This window comes from Amphiura filiformis, chromosome 11 (genome assembly GCF_039555335.1).
Source record: "Amphiura filiformis chromosome 11, Afil_fr2py, whole genome shotgun sequence".
In the NCBI taxonomy this organism is placed as follows: Eukaryota; Metazoa; Echinodermata; class Ophiuroidea; order Amphilepidida; family Amphiuridae; genus Amphiura; species Amphiura filiformis.
Window position 1 is genome coordinate 15,315,311 of NC_092638.1, and position 12,935 is coordinate 15,328,245.

Sequence of the window (12,935 nt, forward strand, 5' to 3'; positions counted from 1 at the left end):
GTACAAATGCTACGCGTGTTCATGCGTCGGACACTACGCGCAGGGCGCAGCTTGCCACGCGCAGCTGCTAGCTGTTATCACGCGTCATCACGCATGGAGATCGAACGACCATCGCAGCGTGTACCCACAAGATGGCGGCATATGACGTCACGCTGACGGCCTCTATAGGTGAAAACAATGTTGAACATATCGCGCTGCACTACAAGCAGATTACACTCATCACCTGTGTATGTCTGCAATCATAGATTGAATACAATACTGGTCTTTTCAAAGATACTTATCTTACAGGTGCAAGTAATCAGCATGATATGGTTCAATGAAGAGGTACCGCGTGAACGTATCAGTGCAGCGCGGTATATTCAAAACTTGTTTTCACCTATTGCTATGGTAGTTAATCCGATTATTACGTAACTTCGCCAGCGTATTACTTGGTACACAAGAGATACTAAAATCAATACCCGGGATCGATACACGTGAATGTCCTATGCACGATTTTGATATTCACACGAAAATCTTTGGATACCGGGTAGAAAATGATGAATATCTCCCGTAAATGATTTCGTATAAAGAAACCAGATGTGGTTCCTTGCACTTGAACATACGTGTTGAACAGATATGATAGTCATTAGCTCACGTATTGAGATAGAAGCTTGCGTCTTGAACTCAAAAATTGACAATAATTCAGATTTTATAATTGCCAAACACCGAGCACTACTATATAGCGCAGTGTATATGTCAATCGTAGAGGTAGTCTAAAAGCAGTGATCTATGGCGACCATCCTATAACACACACAGCGAAGTCAGTCACCTTGCTATTGTCAGTAGCCTTAGTCAGATGTCCTTCGGCCCATTATGCGTTTCAAAACTATTAAACAGGTCGGAACAAAATGGTCATGCGTGGCGGTGGATTCACCCTACCATGGCGATTTCTGCCATGAAGATATCGGGGCGATGACACTGTGCTCATTTGGCTCCATGTTCGTCAGAGAATTCACTTCAAAATTCTTCTCTTAACCTGACAAGCTTTTAATGGAACTGCTCCACAATATATCACTGTTCTTACTCCGTTCAATACTAGTCGCTCTCTCAGATCATCTAATAAAATTTTGCTCTCAGTACCTAGATAGAACAACATCTATGTTTGAAGTCCATAACTTTCAGTTGCCACGCCAAAATTATGGTCCAAACACATTTGTTTATTTCTCTTTTCAATGTTTTCTTGATACATCCTATTTTGTATGTGTGTATACTTCCTTTAAAGTAATTGTATTTAAGGTTACACGAAGAAACGTATAAAAAAAACGTATAAAAGACGTATAAAGTTGTTCTCTAAAACCGCGTTTTTTCAGCAATCAAATATCGCAGTGAGTCAAATGTTGGTGCATGGATGTATCTTTTTTTGTGTGTTTATACAAATTTTTAGAATCTGTTTGAAAATCCTTCGTTTAAATCATTTTTACGCGCCATGTTCACAAGATCAAAAACGCGTTCCATGCAGTTTTTTTCAAATGTTCGCTCCGTATAAAACCACGCCGAGTGATTGTTTTCTCCTTTTTTGTATTGTACTACAAATCGACCAAAGAAATAATGTTGCCATGGGGAAGAACCAAATACAGTACCGATTAAATTTTATTAGCCCGTTTTTGGGAACAATTTTCGAGAATCTTGTACCAAAAAACACTGTTATGTTACATTATCGATATCTGGATTGTGGAACGTTAATTTTGATTTCTAACTGCCTACGTTATTTCTCAAATGTCTGTCGCTTACTTTACCATTTGAATTTCAGTCCAAATTTAAGCTACTTTTGCAAAAAACGAGGTTTTTCGCCATCGATACCTTCGACATATACAGCGGTAATGAGCTTGTTTATCCTAAGAGCCTGTTATGCACTATTCCATATTAATAGTCAGTTTGAGATCAATCAATTTCATATGTTCCACAGTGGCTCAATCGGTTAGCGCGCCGGACTCACGTTCGACTATACGACGTATAATACTATAGTTTTGTGCTGGAAAGCTTTGGTACGTGTTCGAGTCCCTATGTGGTCTATTCCATTTATTTTATTTTATTTTTCTCTCACTTTTTTTTTTTTTTTCTTGTTCGTTTCTTTCTTTCTGCCTGTAGCGATTGATTGTTTTTGCCCGTTTTTTTAACATAATTCAGGAATTTTTAGGCTATAGGGGCCTACTAGTCTATTATTAAATAGGCGCGGCCTATGAATATATTTTTACAAATTAGATTAACAAAATATTGGTTGTTGGTTTTGTTATTGTTGTTGTAGTTATTGTTGTAGGCCTATATATTGCATAATCAGGGTATAAATAGGCCTACTAGGCCTACTAGGCCTATTATAGCATATAGAAGCATTGATAAATAGGCCTACTAGGCCTATTATAGCATATAGAAGCATTGATTTATTTCACGACAGATATCACCCAGGATAATTTTAAAAATTGAAAATTTAGAATATCCAAAGGAAAATTGCCGAAAACGGCTGCCCACAATCAACACCACCCCCGCCCCCATCAGCCCATATGGTTCTATCATGGTCGCCCCTCCCTATCCCTGCAACATATAAGATGACTCACGAGCCGCGGTTTATCCGTGGCCTAGTTCAGATTGTACACTATTGTCCCGGACTATTGTACGCATGAGTTCATTCTTTTCTGCATGGCTGTTTCCATTATTAACTTACGCCCCTCTGGAATCAAGCCTTGAAAATCAATTGTATTTAACCATTATGTATTGTTCTGCACCTCGGAATAGTGTTACAAGATTGACGGCGCAAGAAAGTAAGGTGTCCTGTACAGATTCAATGTTCCGTTAAAATTGAATTATGTCGATTTTTTTTCAGGGGAAAAGTTTTTAGGATTGGTGACCAGCAAACGAACATCTGCAAAGATCTTGTAAGTACGGTCTTGATCAGGACAGAGGCCTCTCTTTTGAGTTGGAAATCAAACTCATTTTATTTCAAACAACACGATGTGTAATAAACCAAAAAATGACAATTTTATTATCTGTTAAAGGGGCAAGCTTGGATTCCAGCTATTCTTGAATTAAGTAATTTCTGTCGAGTTCAGTCCATTTTTCAAACGTCACCACGGTCAAGGTCAAGTCACATATTGGCGTGGGTTTGTGTATGTGACGTGCATGTTTGGGTCTATACGTCACATTAGTGGGTATAACTAATCCTTGAAACACGTCTCTGAACTGAAATTAACTGATCTAAACAATGGTAATATATTCAAGCAATTTTAATCATTAACAAGAAATCATTTCGAAAATTAACTTGCTTTGGTGACAATCCAAACAAGTATGCGCTATTGTGACAGTGAAATTTCAAGTACGCGCTATTGTGACCGCGTAATAAACAGATCGACATGTGTAAATCTCGCCGGATAGGTACTTAAACCAACTGGTGGTTGCTACGCATTCTTGAATATTCATATTGCAAAGACTTCGGACAACCGGACGGAACCGCCAAGAACCGGCGGTCGACCACTGGCATCAAATGTCATTAAACAGTCACTTCCGGTCTGAAACGAAATACCTTCAAAAATGCTTTTTCTGGCACAAATAACAGAACAGAGTGAAACCACTTATATATACATCTGTATTAATAAATAGTCAGTGTCTGGTGTTATTGGTTAAAAGTGGAAAAAATGGCCCAATTGTGTTGGTGTTCTTAGACCACAGCGTTTCTAGTTAATATTTAAGTTAATTGTTAAGTCTTTTATTGCCAGATCAATAGACCCATCTAAAGCTCTGGCTCAACCAGGTGTAGTTGATTACGTAGGAGCTGAGGACATACCTGGAGAAACAAGTATAAATGGAGAAGACATCTTCGCTTTGGGAAAGGTATTTCCAACTTTCTTATCTTTTCTTAAGTTTACACAAAATATTATGATGATTGAAATCAATTAATTCTTAACAACGGTCTCAGCCAAGTTTCATACGCGACTTTAAAACCTAACGGTACACAGGGGCGTCGGTAGACCAATATGATTCGGGGGGTGTACAGTATGGTTTGCCGACGGACATTTTTTGTAATTTGTTGACCCAAATTTTTTTTAGCCAGGACGGCGCTCAGAAATCTAAAAAGTGAGAGGAGGGTAGGAGTCAAAAAAAATTTCAAAACTAGTAACTACTATACCATTCACAGTATGTCTATTACGTTACAACAACACAATTTCGTAACACATTAATCTGTTATATGGCTCTCACAATTTGCCGACAATCACACATACCTTTGACTACATTTGCCGACAGTCACATGGTTTTGCCGACACCAGTCAAATTTTGCCGACAAAATTGTGTATTGGGGGGGTGTCACACCCCCCATACCCCCCCTCTAGCGACGGCCCTGAGTACACTGTGACAAATAGTCAAATTGACAAAACAAGTGGGTCATAGGTCACCAGCGTCGTTAACCTTAAGAGTTCAACCACCCGTTTTAGGATGTGCAACAAAGAAGACAAAGAACGATGACTTGGGACAAAGATTCAATTGAGCATTTTTTTTTTCAAATTCTTAGGTAGAGTTTTACAGTCAAATAATCGGCGGGATTATTGCCAACACTCCAGATATTGCTCGAAAAGCAGCTAAACTGGTCGACGTAAAATTTGAGGATCTACCATCTATTGTGTCTATCAAGGTAGGGCGTGTACTTGTTAAAGCAGCTAAAGGTCTTGATAGAGGTTTATCATGGACAGGGAATGACGACATTAGATCGCCAAGAATAAGCATATAATCCGGTGGGTTCTTAGTAGAACGTTGGGTACAGGAATTTCTTTTGCTAATAGTTAATCAGTGATTAGACTGACAGACTAGTTCCTAGATTGTATTACGCATGTCGGCCATTACGCAAACGCATTTCCGTGTGTAGAGCTAGAATCTGCCATGCGCATTTGGGATTCCGTGAATTAGGCGGCTTCAATTTCGATCGATGAATATAAATAATTAAACGAGTGAGGGATGGAAAACTTAAATAGCCGTGCGCTGTGGTTAGCTTCTCCAATAAAGTTGCCAAACTGTGAATTTTGTCTCGGGGCCCACTCACGTAAAGAAAAAGTTGCAAGCATGCGTGTGAACGCAAACGCGGATTATGGGTGGTTTTGAAAAGCTAAACGCGGATCCGCGCGGAGGCTTGATTTTATTGAAGAAAAAAAAAGTTATTTTTTATGATAGTTTGGTTTTTTCTTGCGCCAGAACGTTGTTTAGAAAAAGGCAACGTTGAAGCGGCATTTAAACAAGCAGATCACATCGCTGAGGGCGTGGTGCACATTGGTGGGCAGGAACATTTTTACATGGAGACACATGGATGTATTTCTAAGCCAAAGGAAGATGGAGAAATGGACATCCATGCAACAGTACAGTGGCCACAACATCTGCAGGTTTATTCACATTTAATAGAAGAAAAAAAAGATTTTTACCACCAGTGATATTTCCGTTATAATGATAATTTTATATCATGCCTGTGTTTGAATCTTGAGCTTCAATCACAGCTTTTAAATCGTTTAATGGTGATATTGGAATATGCTACCCCAATAATTGGATTCATACATATGAGCAGGTTTTGCCGCGAAATGAGGCTATTTCAGTTCAAATCCATACACCATTAAAAATGGGGTTACCTGAATAGGGAACATCATTTGTAATCACACCACCTGTGTGGGAGATTAAGGTCATGTTTTCTACAGGGTGCAAGAGGCAAAAAGAGTGCAATAGAGCAAAGAATCGATATTTATGTAAAAACCACGTTGAAATTTCCAATTATTGAAAGTGTCTATAAATGCCACACTCAATAGTCACCTGTTGTGAAAACACATCTACCGTTTAATTTTTAAGAGTCCTTTTGCTACGATATCCAATTTCATCATTTGTCCAGGAGGTACCATGTATTTTGAATGAGAGCACACAATGCACGATAAAGGCACCAGCTTTGAAACTGACTTTAACTTAAATAAGGTTGATTTTTGCGTTATTTTAATTTCTTTTTTCTTTTCAAACAAACTTTCTAACATTTTAAGTCCTTCATACCTCACTCGACTCCAACTCAATCCCAATATGTCCAACTTACTGCATATTCTATAATTCACTCCACTTCCATTTGCGCGCATTTCATTTCGACATTTGAAAAAATCCGCTTACATATGTGTATGTTTTTGATAGAGAATAAACATCTTTAAAAGTAAAGGTAAAATGAAAATAACAACAAATAATGTTTCTTTTCCTTAAACAAGACCAAGGACAATAACAATTTGGGTGCTCCATTTTATTTCAATGCCAATGAGGTTAAGAAAATAGCAGTTGTTCCAAATCTACCATACACAGAGTTGGCTGAAATTCAAATTTTAGATGTTTCTTGGACAAACATTATAATTGGGTATCGCTATAAAATGTGTCATAAAACAAAACGGTAAATGCTAATTCCTTGTTTTTTTCACACAAGGTCATTAATGGATATATCATTTATAAAATGTTTAAAAACCTAAAAGGTTCAAATCGGTTCTTAAATAAAAATGGATTCTTTTCTCTATTGCACTTTTTTTTTGACTCACCCTGTATATGGAGTGTATGGATTTCAACTAAAATAGCCCAATATCAGGTGAGTAATACCGGGTTATTTTATACAATTTTGGCAAAAGTGAGAAATACTGGGGAATTACCAGGAAATACTTACAAACCTTTCAAGCTTATTTTATACTGTTATAATTATAAATAATTATTATTAATCGTTTCTATTTTATTAAAAATACTGCAATTGTGTGATAAAAATGTTAAATGTAAAAATTTCAATTTTTAATAATTTGCCATAAAATTTGTTTTATATCGAGAATTTTTAAAAAAAATCAAAGTTAGTTGATATCAGAAGGACATTCCTCGTATTCAGAATGTAATTTGGTGTGTCTGCTGTGCTCTCTTGTCCCGCAAAAATACTGTGCAAAGGTGGGTAACCGAGCCCTTAAGACGATGCATTTCAATTTGTTTAATAATAGCTGTTATAACTATTATGTACTAAGTTGCCTATACAAAAAAATGAAAAAAAACACTGGCACAGTTTGTAGGTAATTCCCCATCATCCAGTAGTGGCGTAACTCCTATGGGCTCTGGGGCCGCGCCCCGAGCACCCGGACACCCAAGCCTGGATAGCCTTTGACATGATAATACTTTGTTATATAGGAAAGAAGTGGAAACCTTTGCCCACCATGCATAGAATTAGTCTTCATTTAGGTGCCCCTTCAACACAAAATTTTTCGCGCGCATTGCAACATGAATTGTCATTTTAAAGACCTAAATTCAACTTGATTAAATACCAAATTAGTGGTATTTATGCACATTTTTGCGCGCCCGCACGCAATTGTTTTAGGAAGAGGGGGTATTTTGTATTCTTGCCCCTGGCGGCCACAATCCCTAGCTACGTCACTGCAGCTATAGTGACGAGTCTTCAAAAGGAAAGACATTGGAGAATATGAAAACATGTTGTTTTATTAAAATGAACAGCATTGAAACATGAAATTAAATTTAATCTGAAACACTATTTGTAAGTTATTCGGTAGGTCTATGGCTTTCAATACCAAAATGGATTAGCTCTGCAGTATGCACACCCTTGGTCAGGGGCACCGATCTACTTTCGCCCCGGGCACCCTGACCCAAAATTACGCCACTGTCCCCATCTGTAAATATCAAGCAATCGCGTTTTCATTCTTTCACAGATGAGTGCATCCAAAGTGTTGGGCGAGAAGGCCAACCGAATCCGATGTCATGTGAGACGAATTGGTGGAGCATTTGGTGGCAAAATCTATCGTATCATTCCGGCTTTAGCATGTACTGTAGCTGCGAGGAAGTAAGCTATTTTATCTCAATAAAATTAACAGTTCATGAAAAACATTTTTTGTGGAATCTGAAAACACCTGTTACGGGTGATGTTAAAGCCATGTTATAACATTTCCATAAAAAATAAATTAGTATTTCTTTTCCATAAAATGTTAGCTTTACTGTCATATATGACCCCTTTTAATTTTGAGCTGGACAACTGAGGTAAAGCAAAGAAAACTGCAATTTACTACCAGCGCAGATGTCGCCAATGCATGTCACTCCTTCGATTGTGCTACCACACGGGCCTTTGATGTGTGTGTACCATCCCGCACGCCATGTACGTACTGTGATGTGACATCGTGTACGCGTTCGACTAATATTTCCATCGTAATAATAAAACGACGGTTCGTGCGTTTTATTCAAAATCGCAAATTTTGACAAAATTACAGCACCTAAAGTCTTGATTTTTGCAGGGCATGTTAGTTTAATAAAGCATATTACAATCGTGTAAAAAACAGAATTTTGACAACTATTGAGGGAGTCTTCAGCAAATGTTATAATATGGCTTTAAGTAAAGTCTGAATGTCGTGCTCATGATCATATTGTGCATGAGGTATTTTATGGTCCAAAGAATGGATGATTCCTGCAAGTGAAATGGGTATAGAAGTGGCCATTGCCCGGGGCCATTGTTGTACGGATTGGAACGGGGTGAACGCACTCTCAATGAAAAGTTAATGGCGATGGGTTATGACACACATCTGTGGTCAAATAATAAATATAAACAAAAGAAATCATTTCAAACTTTTCAATGGCCCCCATGCCTTCATGCTAAAATCACGTTCTTTTGCTCAAGTGTCGTCAAAATTTGTGATCTTATTTTTAAAAAAATCAAAATTTCTCTCCTTTTAGATATGTGTCCCGACAACTAACATGCAAAATATAGCAATCACATGTATCGTTACTAGGATAAGCTGCGCGCAAGGCGAAAATGACACGAAATAACATCTGGCAGAAAATGACATTTTAAGTTTAGAAACACTGAATATGTCAATTAGGCAACAATTATGCGTTTTGAATATTAAAAAAAAACACTTTTGCTCAAGTGTCGTCAAAATTTGTGATCTTATTTTAAAAAATCAAAATTTCTCTCCTTTTAGATATGTGTCCCGACAACTAACATGCCAAATGTAGCAATCACATGTATCGTTACTAGTGTAAAAGGAACGGGGGTGGGGCTGGCTGACCCTTTTTATTGAATGGCCGAGCGGATTTGCCACAATTTTTGGAGCAGCGCCACCCCTCCTTTTAGGGGAAAATAATAAAAGTAGCGAAGGCTGGTTTCTAAAAGCGCAGATTTATGCGAACGAAAATATTGCCACCATCAGGGTAAGTTGGTGTGGCAGAACACACCGAGGTATCCGTCAAAGGAATCCCGGTCAGGCTTATAAAGACAATAAACAATGAATATTATTATTTGTTAACAAGTTTTATTAAATGTTCTTACTCTACAAAAATGCATCTTACTCTACTACAACATGAATAACAGTTTATGTCACAAATGGCTTACCATACCTGACTGAAAGAAATGGTTTAGTTTACAATGCACAACTGTTTAATTGAACAATTAGCAACAGTGTGTTTTTATCTGCTGATATGACGCAAATGGCCTGCCATACTTTATGTTGTTTTGAAACATTACATCATTTTACACAAGTTTCACAATTTACATTACAAAGAATACTTTTTGTAAGGTTCATCAAAGCATCCTATACAATAACAAGTAATACATGGTACCTTTTTTTAGGATTCATCAAAGCACCTGACACATGTAAATACATAAACAAAGGTCACTGCACTATTAACTTCATGCACAAACTATTTAAAATGCCAAACCTCACAACCATTGACTTTTTACCTTACTCCTGAACCTTAATGTCTCTACTACAACTGTACACTATTTCTTTCTACTGGTATCACCTGAGCACCTTTTTACCATGAACTCGCCAATTCTCCAACTATTTTAATCTCACACAATCCTGAGCCATACACGACTCTAACATTGTACACAAATGTTAACTCGCAATTTAAGCGCCTCAAACCTCCGCGTCCCTAAACTCTCACAAGCTCTCTCACAACTCGCCTAATCTGCAACTCCTTAATGCATAAATCACAAAAGCGCAATTGCCAACATTAATATTACATTTTACAATTATTTCACAAAAATGACATTATGAATGCACACTGCAAGCATTATTTTTGAAACCATATTACGCCTACACACTGAACACATATTTAGCGAATGTCCTCATGGAAATCTATGTTGCGCACAACCTTCGGGAGTTGATGCTGGGAGCCACATCAACACATTCTGCACCACTGCGCAGATTTCCACTTGAAAGACAATCTTTTTATACAAAAACAAGCATTTTATACAATGACGCATTGGGGCCGTCACAACTTCAAAGTGCACGAGGAGTCTACATGGGCTTAAATAGAAGTCAGTGAAACTTCCGGTATAGCAGTAATACGCCGTAGCCACCCGTCAGTGTTACTAGTATCTCTACTTCGGGTTTCTTCTGTTCTCTACGTGTCTTTAATGAAATACAACCTGTTTACTCATCAACACACATTTTTGAGTTGGTACACAAATCCCGTGTAATTTTATCCAATACTCAATTTGACAGTTTACAATACACACAAGGTTTCAACAATGGCTGCATCAAATTATCACATAATGTAAAATGATCTATTTTTGTCACACAACAATCATCAATTTCAGTGCTAATTTTGTCAACAATGGCTTGCCATACTCAAGTTATAAATACACAATTGTATATGCTAAAGTGTTTTGCCAAAGTACACAATATAGTTTGTTACTTCTACAGAAGTTATTTACAAAGCATGAATACACATTTTTATCAAAACATTTTTATAGGCCTACAAATCTTGAATCAAATGATGCACTAATATACCTCTACACAAAGCATTTAGCCAAACCTGAAATATGATTACGCAATCAGCATGCACAAATTTGGTAAATTATGCAACTACATGTTATTTAAAGTCACACATTATTTTACCCTGGCCTACTTTTACGCAAAGTGCACAATATCTGAACCATGCTCACAATCGCCATTATGACGCTTTTGGCGCGCCATACTTTTGCTACAAAATGTCAATCAACATGATGAAATAGCTTCAAATATTTATTTACACAAAGTTTGACTTTCTGTACACAAAATGTCATGACAATTTCCAATCATCTGTGCTGCTTGTTTTACAAAACATAATATTTTAATGCAATTTACTCTCCACAAGGTTTTGTCCCAATCCCTGCCAAACAATGACCTGAACTTGAACTCTGACCCAATTTCAGATATTTTTACTCATCAAAACAATGTCCAAAACAAATACAAGCCAAAACATTGCTCAAAACAAACCCATCCCAATTTGGCAAACATTTATTTTACTCATCCCCCCACAAGAAGCACAAATTGTTTGTTTACATTTAAATATGCATCTATATCAAAATCATGAAATCACAAACTCACATTAAAAATATACACACAATGTCCATTGTCGTCGCCTGTCGATCTTGCTTGTCTGTCGTTCTCGCGAGTGCACTTTCGAAGAAATTAATAAATCCGACATTTTGCTGGCCAGCTTTTTAAATTGCGAAATGTCCATTGCAGAAATACATGCGCTGGAAGAAAATGGCGTCTTCGCTAAATCACCTGAATCATCATTAAAATACCATCCATTTCGTACGTCATGAGCTGCCAAAACTCCACTGAAGATGTAACTCCAATCTAGGCGATAATATCCACTCAAATATAAAGGGAAAATGTGAATCTAGCTTTCTCCATTTCTCAGCATACTGCGAAGTAAAATGTCGTCACAATTAAAACTCGTCAACTGGGTAAATTTACTTGGTCTTTTCCAATTCCACACGAAAATATTGTCACGGTAATCTCCATCTCTTCCAAACTCTCGTCTTACTCCTCCAGAAAAACACACAAGTAATATTATCCGTCCATTTGTCGAAATTGCCTTCTCTCGTCGCTTTCTACTCGCCTATCCATCACGTAACACGGTCTGCAGTCTCTCCGTCTCCTGAATCAGTCTCTGGTCTAGTCTCGTCTGACAAGTTTCTCAAATCGCGCACCTCAAGACCCACGCCAAAGTTTGGATCAGCTGACTTTTAACCAATCAGCGTCCGCGATTGCTAAATCCTCACAAAGGCGATGCCGCTTCCTGTACAACAGCTTACAATGTTACCAGTACGCGCTGAATACAATGGATAACTTCTAAATATAACTGAAGTATGGTACAAAAAATACCTTGATGTAGCCGCAAAACATGTGATTATTTGGCTTGCAAAATAATGGAAAAACACGCTATTTATAGAGGGGAAATCCCGTTACACTAGGATAAGCTGCGCGCAAGGCAAAAAATGACACGAAATAACATCTGGCAGAAAATGACATTTTAAGTTTAGAAACACTGAATACGTCAATTAGGCAGCAATTATGCGTTTTGAATAAAAAAACATGTTTCTGTAAGCAATAACATTTATACCAGTTACTGGCACTATTTATATGCAATAAACATGTTAATTTACGCAGAATTTAATTTTGATACAAATTAATATCGCCCCTTGAAAACAATACAATACATAAGAAATATATTACGTATATTATTTAGGACAAAATTCAATTCGGTATCGGGTCACTTTGTTGCCTTTGGTTACTCTCAACCTCAGAATCAGAACCAAATGTCCGACTTGATTCAAATAAAAAAACAAATGAAAGCCAAAATTCTATACTTGACTGATAAAAAAGAGCAAGATATCATTATTTTGGCCAAATACTTTGATAAAGTATATACGGATATTAAAATTAAGATTTGATCGAACTTTTAACTTATTACATGAGTCTGGGGATCTCCTTGTCCTGCTCGCAAAAGAGATATTTTGGCGGTTTTTTTTCAATGTGTCATGTCTTCCAATATTATTATAGCATGTAAAATATGTAAGAGACAATTGCAATAAGTAGAAATCTTCGATGGAACATGGTAAATGTGATGAATTGGGTAATGCACCTTAAACTTTGAAA

General features: G+C 37.2%; 1 protein-coding gene across 1 annotated transcript in view; it reads left to right on the forward strand.

Annotated features, from left to right (window-relative positions):
* The window catches only part of LOC140163508 (xanthine dehydrogenase/oxidase-like), a 79,193-nt gene that overhangs the window by 36,858 nt on the left and 29,400 nt on the right, over nucleotides 1–12,935 (forward strand). Inside the window, exons 11-13 of the mRNA XM_072186822.1 lie at nucleotides 3,747–3,861; nucleotides 4,538–4,657; nucleotides 7,719–7,849. Coding sequence (XP_072042923.1) covers nucleotides 3,747–3,861; nucleotides 4,538–4,657; nucleotides 7,719–7,849 — 366 coding nt within the window. The remainder of the gene's footprint in view (nucleotides 1–3,746; nucleotides 3,862–4,537; nucleotides 4,658–7,718; nucleotides 7,850–12,935) is intronic.